We start from the raw sequence: 13,954 nt of genomic DNA, 5'->3' as shown, positions 1-13,954 counted from the left end.
AAAAAATATTGTTAATATTATACTTAAATTCAATTTTGCCATATATTATGACGATTTTTTTCCTCATTTAACAAAATCATGAACTAATTTCACATACAATAAAACTTTACTTCCTTGAGTTGTATGTAGTAATTTTATCCCCTGAATTGATAAGTATGATTGGTTTACAGTTTTCTTTTTTTATGCTATCTTTATTAGGAATTGGTGTAAGGAGAATCGTAGCTTCATAAAGTGAAATAGCTTTCTAATTTTTCTGGGCTATAATACAGATTTGCAGAGTAAGGATTATCTGTTCACTGAGTTTGAGAGAATTCTCCCATTAAACCATCTGAGCCCAGAGCTTTTCTTGAATATATTTCTTAGATAATGTTTTCAACATCGTTCTTACTTTTTAAATTTTATTTCCCAGAAAATGGTCCACTTTATCAGGGCTTTCATATGCATTAGAACAGAGTCAGCTATGGTATTCCCTTATTTTCCTATTCTCAAATTGTTAAACCACATCCTCTATGAAATAGGAATAGAAAACTAAAAAGAGATTAAGTGAAACCAACACAGAGGTGGAGTGGAAATTGGCTAAAATCAAAGGAAGATAAAATAAGCAGAATTAAATATCTTATTGGAGAAAACAAAGAGTACCCTTGACTCTGAAGAAAATTAAATCTGTGATGTTGGAGAAAAACATAAGATACTCTCCCAAGATGCAGAGAAAAAGGAGGAAGAGATTTCAATGACAACATTGATCTAATGTGATAATTTTAGGGGAGAAAAAAACAAATCAACCCTGTTCACAGAATGGACAGGAACATATTCGAATTTGTTAGAAACTTTCGTAAGCTGAAAAGACCACTCAAGAATTCTGTAAACTGTCAAGCCACAAAGATGTATTAGTATGTAAAGACAGTAAAAAGGCATTCTTACTAGGGCAAAGGCCTAGGGAAAAAACATTCAGGAGCCCTCCCTGAAATCACCAGTAAAATGAGAGATGGGTCCGAATGAGAAAAAAATGAGAGCATAGAAAACTGGCAGTGACATTGATACCAATTAAAGAGTTGGCAAAAGCCAAAGATAATGATTGAAAAACAGGATTTTGTGGCTTGAAAAAAAGTGTAAACAAAACTGGGTCTATCATCCTATAAAAATAGGTGTGAGGGCAGCAGGCCCAGAGATAGAAAAGCACATTAAAATTTTCGTTACAGGGATCCCTGGGTGGCTCAGCGGTTTAGCGCCTGTCTTTGGCCGAGGGTGCGATCCTGGGACCCCGGGATCGGGTCCCGCGTCTGGCTCCTGGCATCTCTCCCTCTGCCTGTGTCTTTGCCTCTCTCTCTATGTCTATCACAAATAAATAAAATATCTTTAAAAATTTTTTCGTTACATAAAATGGAATATAAAAATGAATGACTTGTCATTGACTTTAATGATTTGTGAAATAAAAATTATTTTTACTTTATAAACTCAAAAGCGACCGCCAGGCTTTCTATCTTGCAGACTACTATAGAAGATAAAAGCAAATATGGAAAAAAATCCAGAAAACAGCAAGAAATATATACTATAAAATAGGATGACTGATGACCAAACAAATTAGCAATGACCAAATTATAGCAATGATACAATGGGTTAAATCCCAGCTGGAGTGGAGGCGCAGAAGTTTTTAGGACTGACCCTTTGTGCCTCCAGCTTTTTTTAACGCTGAACCCTAGGCCTGGTTTGCTTCCCCGCTGTATTCGTGGTATTCTAGGCTAAGACCTCCAGCCCGAGCCGGCTTCCTCCCGGCAGTCCTCCCGGGCCAACCGGGGCGGAATGAGCATTCACCGTACAGAATGAAGCACGCGCCTGCAAAACTGGTGCTCTGGGTGAGGGACGAAGTCCTCACCTCACCTCCTCTCACCCTCGGTTGCAGCGTGGGGGTCGGGGCCGGGTCTCGTGCAGGTGTGGGGCACGGGGTGAAAGCACTCACACCTTGCTGGGTTATATATACATCTTTTCCTTCGTCGCCTTCCTTTTCCTCCCGGACAGTGAGCCTCCGCAAGCAGCAAGTTTCAGACCGGCTCTCCTTACTGCCGGACTGAGTCACGGCCCCTCCAAGCCTCTAACACACCTGCCTGCGGTCCCCGCGCTCGCGCGGGTCTTCGCTCCGCGGTGTCGGATACCCACGGGAGGGCTCGCCCCGCCCCCACCTTGCAGACTTGCAGTCTCACGGCGTCCGCTGGGAGGCCGCGTCCGGAAGAGCTGGAGCGGGAGAGGAATGAGGCTCGGGGTCGGCAGCGCGAGCCCCTTCCCCAAACCGGAGGGGCTCCTCCCAATGGCCAAAGAAGAGGCGGAGGGTGCGGTCCCACTGCATTTGTTAGAGATTAGAGCCTGGGGGCCGAACGCAAGGGGCTTGGGAGAGTAAGCGGCGATGAGCAGAGGGGCTCCGGCCGACCTACGGAGCCCTGGAGAGGGTGAAATAGAGGGGTCCCGCGCGTGAACCGGGACGCAGCTACAAAGGGGTTAAGACACTGCGCCCCGCCCCAGCCTGGGGATTGGCGGCCCCGGGGGGCGTGGCCGGGGGCGGGCCCGCGTTTGCCGCAGCCGCGGGTGGGCGGGGCTCGGGCGGGGAGCGGGAGGGGCGCGGAGCGGAGCCGGGCCCGCGCCGCGCGCCCCGCCGGGCGGGCTTCGGGCTGCGCCAGCGAGCCGGGCCGGTGGCGCCCGCGCCGAGGACCCCGCGCTGGACCCTGAGGTAGCGAGTAAGTGAGGCCGGCCGACCGCGGCACCCCTCCCGGCTCCGACCTGTCGCCGTGCCGCTGCACCGCGGTGTTCGTCCTGCCCGACCCGGAGCTGGGGAGGGGGCGCGTCCCGCTGCTGGGGTCCCGGGGCGGGGGAGGGGAGTGGAGATAAGGCCGATGATGTCATGGATGCTTCACCAGGCCTGGGGGGAGGTGGCGGCCGGAGGGGGTGCGGCCGGGATTATGTCACCTCTTCCCTCTGCGCCCCGCCCCCCGGGGCCACACGCGCTGGTAGGGAGCAAGGGAAGGTGCATGAGGGGTTTCCTGCACCACAGAGACCCTTGGGCACCTCCTCGGGACAGCCTGTGGCCGGGGTCTCTACCTTGCTGGCGCTGCGGGCCGTGGACTGCTGGTGAATGGCGAACACCCCCACTCCCCTGCGCGGAAGCTCGTGTGTGCGCGCGTGTGTGTGCTGGGGTGGGGGGGGCGCTGTCAGCCCCCTCAGTCCTTAAAACACCAGCTTCACCAGAGCCAGAATTTAGGAGATGGTTCTCTTCCCCCGTTTACACCAAGGGAAGGTGGATCTCTCCTCACACATCCCAACCAAGAAGTTCTGAAGACCTCTGCACCCCCAAAGCCCTAGAGTGCCCCCAATCCCCATTCACCCTCAGTCCTTCCCAGAAGCCCTTCCTGATTTTCCTGTCCTGATTCATTGCCTCTTTCCATTGCTCATAACTAGCGTTCCCATGGCATTCTCTCTGCATCTCCTCAGGGTCAGGGCCCAGAGACCCTCAGGACTCTGCCATCTGTGCCCCAGGAGCATCCCCAGGCCAGCCCCTGGGGAAGCCTCAGAGTGCAATCTCCCTGGAGTAGCCTGAGCCAAGTGCTCCAAGGCCCCTGCTCCCCAGGGGCGATCAGGGATGCTGTCCTGGGAGGCAGCATTTGGATTGGTCCTTGAAGGATGCAGGGTGGACATAGCTGGGAAGAGATTTTCTGTGGAGTGGAAAGGATCTTGGGTCAGGAGAAATAGGATGGGCAGCGGGAGATGTCTTGGAGGCTCTGCTGCAAGCTTTGCTCTGGTTCTGGAGATTGAGAGAAATGCCAGGCCTTTTACCCATAATACATTGACTTCTTAAGATTCCTGTAAGGTAGATGTGAGAACCTGAGGTGAAATAACCGGCATGCGTTCACCCCTAATCAGTTCAGCTGGGCTTTACACTTGAGCTGATGCCTCTAGAACTCTCTTCGACTGTTCTTGGTGTTGCTCATGGAAGAATTTGGGCAGAGCAGAGACAAGATCATCTTTGCCCTTTAGAAAGAGTCCCTTAGCAGCTGGGTGTGGGAGGGAGTGCAGGAGGGGAAAGGCCAGTGAGAAGCCCCCAGCAAGGGTGCTGGCAAGAGGGGCTACCGAAAGCTTTAGGGGACAAATGGGCTGGTATAGGGGCCTCTGAGACCACAAGAGAAGGGTAGAGTGTTTTAGGCTTTGAGAGGGACACAGGTAGGGAGGAGTGGAGTGTCACAGTGGATTGGAGAAATGTCCTCATGTACAGCCCACATACAGTTCATTTGACCCCTTTGTGACCATCAGTACTATGCATAAAGTCCCAGGCACTGAAGGCTGATGGCACAGAGATAGAGGCAGAGTTGGGCAACAGGCAGTCATCCCCAGTTATTGAGCTGATGCCTTGAGGCTGCCTATACAGACCGTGCTCAGCTACAGTGAGCCAGTTCAGGACCCTAACCCATCCAGGAAGCTCAAACCCCTGGGGTCAGGTTCTGCCTATCAGGGAAACAAATGCCCCTCTTTGTCCTGCCAGCTCCCTGCTGGGGTTTTGAGAAAGCTGCAGCAGCCCAAACTCAGGAGAGGCAAGGGGCAGAGAACACTTGCATAGGGTTTATCATGACAGGTTACAATTATGGCAAGAGACTCTTTGGGGAATGAGGCTCTAGGGAGAGCTGCTGTGGGTTGACAGTCAAGGATTCCCCAGGTAGAGAAGGAGATGGTCCCAGGAGACAGTCCTGGGAACACTTCATTTCCATCTAAGACTCTGGGCATTGAACTTGTCTGGGGACCACACACATTCCAGGGAAACAGTGGGGCAGAGTGCCATATAACCAGCCTCAACCTATGGTCAGATCCTCTTTTCCTGGATCACAGAGAAGGTAGTACGGCATGTTTGTACAGACCTACATATCATAAAGCATCCTCCCAAACACTATCCCCTGTCACTCTCAATGATCAACACAATCACTCTTAAGGTTTGCTCCTGCCCACATCCAGACATCTCTGGTGGAGCCCCGTCGCCTCTCTATCTCTCATCTCACTATTGGCGCCTTCCTTCAGCAGTGCAACATACTCAGGTTTCTACCATGCTTAATATAAAATTTAAAAAGAGCCTTTGGATCCCAAACCACTTTAAATCACTGCCTTCTCTTTCACGAGGATACTCTCCCATCTTTCTCTCCAGACTCATCTACTCTTGTATCTGGCTTTGCCATGCACCACTTTTCTGAAACCATTCTCTCATAGACACCAGTGAGGTTTCCACCTGCCAAATCTACTGGGAGCTGCTCCCACATTCTTGAAGCCCCCCAGCTTGTTGTGCAGGACTGGCCGCCTTCTGGGCTGCTTCTTTCATCCACACTGCCCCAGGCTCTTGGGGATCTGCCACCTTAGCTTGATGCTGGGCTCCAGCCACACTGCCCTTGAATGCTGACCACCCCAGTCTCTTTCTGCTCCAGTATATAAGAGAGATCTCTGTCTGGTCTTTCCCAAAGTATCTGTTTTCCCCAGATATTCTCCCCCTCTTTTGTTAAGGAAGTCACACACCCTGGTTCCCCATCTGGGACTCCTCCCCTGCCCTCTCTTCTGAACCCCATCTTTGTGTTTTGTCACTTCTTCCTCCCAGACCCTGCCCAGGCCTTCCCACTGGTTTCAAGCCTCAGGCCACTCAGCCTTCATCCTCCTAGTCCCCAGCTGCTCCCTACGCTGTACCCAAGAATGCTGAGAAAAGGGTCCTGCTTAGGGTGAGAGGGGGATTTTTGAATTGCAGGGTAGCTGGGCTCAAGAATGTGGGGAGCAGAGGCAGAGCAGAGACTGGAGTGAGGCCTGAGAGGCACTAGAGCACCAGAGGTAAGGAGGCACTGGCTCTTAGGGTCCTGCACTTGCTGACACTGCACTGAAATGCCAGCACCACCTGCCTCGCTTGCCTCACCCTAGTCTCAGCCCTGCATTCGGGGACGATTGGGTCAAGGGAAGAAGGTGGTAAAGTGCTGTTCTCCACCCCTTGGAAGGGGGATGGACAGATGCTGAGGGAATGGAATTTTACAAAGGCAGTGAGGACTGGCTTGGTGGTGAACTTTCCAACCACTTAGGGCTGTAATTCCAGGTGTGGTGGCCAAAAGATTCCTGAAGGGCAGGAGTTTTGTCAGGCTCCCCTGATCTGGGGCCTAATTGGGGCCTAATAGGAAGGACTCGGCATCAGAATGGGCATCTGGGTAGAAGACAGTCTGAGGGCACTCAAGGGGCATGGGGTGCCACTTGAACCCCTTCACTCCAAGGAGAAGAAGGGCTCCTTGCCTGGTTTCTCTCTCTCTCTCTCTCTTTAATTTTATTTATTTATTTATTCATGAGAGAGACAGGGACATAGGCAGAGAGAGAAGCCGGCTCCATGCAGGAAACCCGATGTGGGACTCGATCCTGGGACTCGATCCTGGGACTCCAGGATCATGCCCTCAGCCGAAGGCAGACACGTTTAACCCCTGAGCCACCCAGGCGTCCCATCCTTGTCTGGTTTCTCATGGGAGTAGAAGGCAAAAGCCTGAAGGGTGCCCCTACCACCGCTGGCAGACTATTCGAGGGTCTACATCCGCGGCAGACACTGCCTGGTGCCTTTGCCCCGCTAGATTATGCAGATCTCTAGGGCAGGTGTTCCCCCGTGTTGAGACAAAGGAACCAGGAAGCAGGGCCTCCCTGAACACAGGTAACCCGAGGCCCTGTCGCCGTGCTTGCGTTCCCCGCCCCCCCCCCGCTCTTGTGGGCTGGCCTTGGGGAAGGGGGGCGCACGCTCTCGGAAGGGCTCAGAGGACTTCACGGTTCAAGGTCCAAAGGGAAGGTGGGGGAGAGGGAATAATCCAGGAAGTCTTCCCGGTGGCGGGGATCAGAGGCGCGGAATCCCCTGCGGGCGCAGCCGGGCGCGAAAGCCCCGCCCCTCCCCCCGCCCACCTGTGGGAAACGCTGGAGCCGAGGGAGGCTCCGCCAGCGCCCGCACCTTGCCGGCGCCCGCCCCGGCCACAGACGGCCGCCGAAGCTTCTGCGGAGACACCGGCCGTGGGGAAGGGGCTCCTCGTGAGGCCGCGTTGGGAAGACATCGGGAAGGTCCCCTCGCCACGCGCTAAGGCCACGGTCCCCGGCCGTCCGCTGAGGGCGGGGCGAGCCCGAGGTGGTGCCCACGTGCGACCCAGGGGCGCACAGCGGTGGCTCCTCCCGCCCACCCCCCACCGAGACCCCAGTATCTTCCCGCGCCCGCCGCCTCGGGGTGCCTGGCACATGGCAGCTCCACGAGGTAGGTCCTTCATTCCTCCCATTTCGCAGAGGAGGACAATGCAGTCCAGGATGGCTCAGCCGGCCCGTCCAAAGTCGCACAGCTGCTTCGGGCCGAGCCCCGACTGCAAGAGTGAGGCACATGGCCCCTGCAGACCAGGCCTCGGAGGGTCCCAGGCTTGAGGACCCGTCGGCCACCCACCCCCGTGGAAAGGCAAGGAGAGGAGCCTGCGCTGGTAGTGACCCTCCACTTCTGCCCTTGACTGCGACACCGTAGGTTAGGGCGGGAAGGACCCCTACTCACAGGTTTCGGTGAGGGGTGGGTTCTCTCCTTCCCTTAGTTTCTGAGGTACCCTACTGAGCTCAAGTATTGTTGTACCCTTCCAACCCCATCTCCCCAGCCCACAAGGGTGGGTTATAGGCATCCAGACCCAAGGTGAAGAAAACCTGAGTTTTGGGGGTTACAGTGAAGAATCGAGGCTCATGGTGGAGGTGAGGTTGAGGCAGGAGCTGAGGAGTGGAATGCTGAACCGAGCAAAACTGGGAGGGTGTGTGCATGGTGCCTTGGGCTCCATCAGGTGGGCCACAGGTGCCCCATTACCAAGCTGTCACTCTTACCCCAGCCCCATTCCTTCATCCTGGGTGTCTGGGAACTCTTGTACCCACTGTAGGGAAGGGGGCATGGAAGGGCAGGGTGCACGTGTTGCTGAGGCTGACTCAGCTGGGATGGTGGGAGTGGGGGTGGGGCTGACCCATCTTTGCCTTCCACCTATGCCTACAGTGTCCCCCTGGCTTAGTCATGGCGAAGCTGGAGACACTGCCTGTGCGCGCTGACCCAGGGCGGGATCCTCTCCTGGCCTTTGCCCCTCGGCCTTCTGAGCTCGGACCCCCAGACCCTCGCCTGGCCATGGGCAGTGTGGGCAGTGGGGTAGCCCACGCCCAGGAGTTCGCCATGAAGAGTGTGGGCACCCGCACAGGGGGTGGAGGCAGCCAGGGCAGTTTCCCTGGCTCGCGCAGCAGCGGGGGTGGAGCCGGCAGAGAGAGGCCAAGCCGCTATCCTTCAGAAGACAAGGCTCTCGCCAACTCCCTCTACCTCAACGGCGAGCTGCGGGGCAGTGACCACACTGATGTCTGTGGCAATGTGGTGGGCAGCAGTGGTGGCAGTAGCAGCAGCGGTGGCAGTGACAAGGCCCCACCACAGTATCGTGAGCCCAGCCATCCACCTAAGCTCTTGGCCACCTCTGGCAAACTAGACCAGGTCAGTACCCAGGGCATTTTTCTGAGGGGTGGGGGGAGGGAAATCCAGAGAGGAAGGTATAGTGGATCCTGGAGGCTGGGTTGTAGGGGCCGGAATTGAGGTTGGGCTGAGGAGCCCTGGGTGGGATGTTAGGGGTCAAGTCTAACTGGTGGTTCCAGGGCAGAGACTTGGCTTTTGGGTGCCATGAAGTGGAAACCCAGCTGGGAGGGACTTCCAGGATTGGGGCAAGGCTGAACATATTTTGGCCAGAGGGAAGAAGCTGGAGCCAAGACTAAGGCCCCATTCTGATGCCCACTCTCTCTTGCTTTTTTACTCAGTGCTCAGAGCCACTAGTTAGGCCTTCGGCCTTCAAACCTGTTGTACCCAAGAACTTCCACTCCATGCAGAACCTGTGCCCCCCGCAGACCAATGGTACTCCTGAGGGACGACAGGGTCCTGGTGGTCTCAAGGGTGGACTGGACAAGTCTCGGACCATGACCCCAGCAGGTGGGGGTGGGGGCGGCCTCTCAGACTCAGGCCGGAACTCACTCACAAGCCTGCCCACCTACAGCTCCAGCTATAGCCAGCACCTGGCGCCCCTCAGTGCCTCCACCAGCCACATCAACCGCATTGGCACTGCCAGCTATGGTAGTGGCAGCGGCGGCAGCAGCGGTGGTGGTTCGGGCTACCAGGACCTGGGGACCTCTGACAGTGGGCGGGCCTCCAGCAAGAGTGGGTCGTCCTCCTCCATGGGGCGGCCGGGCCATCTGGGATCGGGGGAGGGAGGAGGTGGAGGCCTGCCGTTCGCGGCCTGCTCACCACCCTCGCCCAGTGCTCTGATCCAGGAGCTAGAGGAGCGGCTGTGGGAGAAGGAGCAGGAGGTGGCAGCTCTTCGGCGTAGCCTGGAGCAGAGCGAGGCAGCGGTGGCCCAGGTGCTGGAGGAGCGGCAGAAGGCGTGGGAGCGAGAGCTGGCCGAGCTGCGCCAGGGCTGCAGCGGGAAGCTGCAGCAGGTGGCCCGCCGTGCCCAGCGTGCCCAGCAGGGCCTACAGCTGCAGGTGCTGCGGCTGCAGCAGGACAAGAAGCAGCTGCAGGAGGAGGCAGCTCGGCTGATGCGGCAGCGGGAAGAGCTTGAGGACAAGGTGGCCGCCTGCCAGAAGGAGCAGGCTGACTTCCTGCCCCGGATGGAGGAAACTAAGTGGGAGGTGCGGGCAGGGGGCTTGGGCTTTCCCCCTGAGTCTCCTTCCTTCTGTCTGTCACTCTGGAGAAACCCAGAGCGGTGGCCCATGTCTCAAGGGTCGTGAAGGGGAGGGGGACAAAGGTGATTAGGAGGGTCCGTGAGGATAGGAGTGGCCCTGGGCTGTGTGAGATTAGCCAGCCAGGTGTGCCCTGAGTCCAGGGAGGGCCCTTTGTGTCATTGCTGCATGTTCCATGAGCTAACCCTGTGTCAAGGGCCACTCAGTGCCTCGAGCTGGATGCAGGGGCAAGGGTGCTGGCCAGTAGGGCTCTGTTGTGACCCTGGTCCTCTTCGCCCCTGCCCCTGCCCAGGTGTGCCAGAAGGCGGGGGAGATCTCCCTCCTGAAGCAGCAGCTGAAGGACTCGCAGGCCGATGTGTCCCAGAAGCTGAGTGAGATCGTGGGGCTGCGCTCGCAGCTGCGGGAGGGCCGGGCTTCGCTGCGGGAGAAGGAGGAGCAGCTGCTCAGTCTGAGGGACTCCTTTGGCAGCAAGCAGGCCAGCCTGGAGCTGAGTGAGGCCGAACTGCCCGCGGCCTGCCTCAAGCCGGCGCTGACGCCCGTAGACCCGGCGGAGCCCCAGGATGCCCTGGCCACATGCGAGAGCGACGAGGCCAAGATGCGCCGGCAGGCCGGGGTGGCGGCCGCTGCCTCGCTGGTGTCCTTGGACGGGGAGGTGGATGCTGGTGGGGATAGTGGGACGCGGGCCCTGCGGCGGGAGGTGGGGCGGCTGCAGGCCGAGCTGGCTGCTGAGCGGCGAGCCCGGGAGCGCCAGGGGGCCAGCTTCGCAGAGGAGCGCCGTGTGTGGCTGGAGGAGAAGGAGAAGGTCATCGAGTACCAGAAGCAGCTGCAGCTGAGTTACGTGGAGATGTACCAGCGCAACCAGCAGCTGGAGCGGCGGCTTCGGGAGCGTGGGGCAGCGGGGGGTGCTAGCACACCCACCCCCCAACACGGCGAGGAGAAGAAAGCCTGGACGCCCTCCCGCCTCGAGCGCATTGAGTCCACAGAAATCTGATCCCCTACCTGGGCACGTGGCCTTTTGATAAATGTCCTGTCAAAGGCCAGAGTCCCCCGTGTCCCCTCCCTGCCATCCTTCTTCCCAATGTCCCCCATGTCCCCAGACCAAAGAAGTTCTCAAAGCAGCTGTGACCAGGTTCCTCCCCTTCCCAGACTGGGTGCCCTTCGGGCTTTACCACTGACCCTCTGGGCAGCCCACTTGGACCCTCCTCCCAAGGAGGGGATAGAAGGAGGCAGAGTGAGTGTGGGTTGAAGGGCCCAGGAAGCAGGGGAGCACATGCTCCCTGTCTTGGCACTGCTTTGTTGGAGATGTGAGGTGGCAGGCCTGCAGTGCCATGAGGTACCCCAGCCCCTTGGTAGGTCTGGGCTGCTACTGTTGGCCATCCTGGTGCCCAGTGACACTTTCTGTGGTCACCTCAAGGCCACGTAGTGAGGGGGCCTGCATGGGGTCTGCCGAAGCTGACAGACCTTGGGCTCCTGGCCTCTCTACTTCCTGCCCTGTTATTGCTCCCTCGGCAGATTGGCAGGACAAGTGGGAGCAGATGGCCTGTATGTGGTTGAGAGGGCTACCTGCCCAGCCCCTCCCCCCCTCAAGGTCTCTTGGGCTGAGGCCTCAGAGCCTGGTGTGGTCCTGCGTGTATGTCCATATGTGTGAATCGGGCCTGAGGGAAGGCTGGAGGTGGAGACTCAGTGCCCAAGAAAGATCCGCCCTCCTGTTCTTGGTAGGGGTCACCTGGAGGCTTTTTAGCTCTACCCCACCCTTTTGGCCAGGATCCCACAGGGTGATAGCCCCATCTGCTTGGCTCACCCCATACCCAGGGCCGCTGTCCGGCTCTAACTACAGCTATTAAGTGCTACCTGCCTCTCAGGCACTCCCCTCACCCAGTTTCTGAGGTCATATGAGTGTCTGTGATGTCTTCCTGTGTCTTCTCCCACTTGATTCCCCCAGCCTCCCTCTGCTTTCACGCTCAGAACATCATCGTCCTAGGCCGCCTCTTTCCCAAAACCTCACCTTTTCTTCCAGTAGAAAATTCTGCTTGATCTTTGGTGCACTGCCCACTTCCAAGCTCCAATGGGCCCAAGCCTGAGCCAGAGGCCTTTGTTTTGGGGGGCAAGGGGAGATGGTTGTGATTGCCCTTGAAGGACAAGGCTGACCTGAGAGGAACACTGCCCCCTGAGTTCCCAGGACCCCGAGGTAGCCCAGGGTTTGCCTAGGGTAGGCCTGGCATGGCCATCAGTGGGGGGTCGGGACAGCACTGTCACTTCCCTCCTCCTCTTGGCATCCTCTATCTCCCTAAGATAGGAAGGGAAAGGCAAATTTCTAATTCACCAGCAATAAAAATTAGAGGAGGCTTGGCCCTCAGCCCTTGTATTTCTCTCTTTTCAGTCTCTTCCTCCCACCCCCAAGACTGGGTTTGGAGGGCAGGGTGGAGAGAGCTGGCAACTACTGTGAGCAAGTTCCCCAATCCCTGACCAGCCTCCTCCCATGACTGGTGACTGTTTAATGAGCTGTGCATCCCCCACAAAAACAAGAGTGCCCCTCTGTGTGGCCTCTATCCCTCTGCACAGCCCCTTCCCGGTGACCCTCACCAGATCTCTGAGCTGGGTGGGGGGACCATCTGGTAATCACTGCCTGTTCCACTCACCCCTCACTGCACCTGTCCCAGAACCTGGGCCTGGGCCAGGGGCAGGAGGAAGAGAAGGCATTAGTAGGAAAAAAATAATAGAAAAATATGAACAGACTCAGCTTTGGGACTTCCAACCACAAAAGAAATTATATATAAATATATATAAATATATATCTCTACCATATGTGATGAAAAGACTTCGTTTTCTTTTCCCAAAGAAATAAAATGGAGAAAGCCTCTTGAGTGGCATTCTTTGGCCTGCTTGGGTCTTTGCAGGCTTGGGAGGTGAAGCCTGGGTGAGGTGGGGGTGGGGTGGAGGGCAAAGCTGGAGTAAACATTTCCCAGAGGAGGCATGAGACCAGAGTTGCTCACTGGGCCATGCAAGAAGATTGGCCCAAAGCCCAAGCTCCTCTGTTGCCCAGGAGGAGTCGTGGTTCCAAGTTTCTGCCCGATGGGGCTTTCTCTTCAGCTCAGATCGTCACCCTGAGGGTTTCAAGGCAGTTCCAATCTAGCATCTGGACCCCAGGCTGCAGGATGGGAGGCAGGCAGGTGGTGCAGGAAAGCTAGATATGGCGTCCTGAGCCACCTTAAAGCAATTGGCCAGTATTCGAGGGCAAAAGACAAAAACCTGAAGGTTGAGAACGAGGTTGTAATTATTGGTGAAGCCCCAAAGGCGGAATGGACCCAAGAGTGCTGTGAGCAGGGAGCTGTTCTTGAGAGGTGTTGTCCTTTAGGATAATTGCCTGTCTTCTTTACAAAGCCCCCTGCTCAAGAATGCACCCCATTACAGGTAACCTGATTTACAAGACCCTAAAGAGTGGTTTATTTTTCCCCACCTGACAATTGTGGTCACAAGCATCCCATCAGAGGTACTGGTTCACCAAGGCCCTAAGACTTCATTCTCCCACTCTCCCATCCTTAGCATGTAGTTCCCTCCATGCCACAAGATGGCTGCCACAGCTCCAGGAAGGGATTCAGGCAGGACCACTTTATCATAAAAGTAAAAGCTTTTCCACGATCCTGCCAGTATCCCTGCCTTTAAGTGTTGTTGGCCAGAACTGAGTTGCATCCTCTTATCACTTCAAGGGAGGCTGGGAAATTGAATATTTGGCAAAGAAGAATAGGATTGTCATGGATGTCTATGAGCAATGTGGCTTACTCCCTGGGGGATAGGCCCCCTGCTCTTTTTTTTTTTTTCTTTAAGATTTTTTATTTATTTATTCATGGAGATGCAGAGAGAGAGAGAGAGGCAGAGACACAGGCAGAGGGAGAAGCAGGCTCCATGCAGAGAGTCCGACGTGGGACTCGATCCAGGGTCTCCGGGATCATGCCCTGAGCTGCAGGGGCGCTAAACCGCTGCGCCACGGGGGCTGCCCTTTCTCTGGGTTCTAATGGCAAAGTCATAGTCAGCAACTAGGAATATTTGCTCTGGCCTAAGTGAGAGAACCAGGCAAAGTGGGACCCAGGCTTGCCCCTTCTTACGGTGAAGTGTCCTCCCCGCGTTGGTTTTTGTCTCCCGACAAGATAAGGCCCTGGAGGGAATGTCAGTTCTCAAGTCTCCTTCACAGCACTTGGGATAGGTGCACCAGCAACCA

At 56.1% G+C, this 13,954-nt stretch overlaps 1 protein-coding gene across 8 annotated transcripts; it reads left to right on the top strand.

The window, feature by feature from the left end:
- Positions 1–2,304: 2,304 nt before the first annotated feature.
- Positions 2,305–12,596, top strand: LZTS3 (leucine zipper tumor suppressor family member 3). 8 transcript variants are annotated; one of them, XM_041733177.1, is made up of 6 exons: positions 2,589–2,726; positions 5,759–5,838; positions 7,300–7,462; positions 8,030–8,506; positions 8,824–9,687; positions 10,031–12,596. In XM_041733177.1, the coding sequence occupies exons 3-6, from the start codon at positions 7,391–7,393 to the stop codon at positions 10,727–10,729; spliced, it is 2,112 nt and encodes a 703-aa protein (XP_041589111.1). In that variant the 5' UTR covers positions 2,589–2,726; positions 5,759–5,838; positions 7,300–7,390; the 3' UTR covers positions 10,730–12,596. The 8 variants fall into 8 exon arrangements, with proteins under 8 accessions (XP_041589113.1, XP_041589111.1, XP_041589118.1 ...); XM_041733184.1 differs by having other exon boundaries at positions 7,300–7,484; XM_041733182.1 differs by having other exon boundaries at positions 7,300–7,525.
- Positions 12,597–13,954: the final 1,358 nt, after the last annotated feature.

The sequence above is a fragment of the Vulpes lagopus genome, chromosome 18 (genome assembly GCF_018345385.1).
Source record: "Vulpes lagopus strain Blue_001 chromosome 18, ASM1834538v1, whole genome shotgun sequence".
In the NCBI taxonomy this organism is placed as follows: domain Eukaryota; kingdom Metazoa; phylum Chordata; class Mammalia; order Carnivora; family Canidae; genus Vulpes; species Vulpes lagopus.
This window is presented reverse-complemented; position numbering and strand designations above follow the sequence as displayed.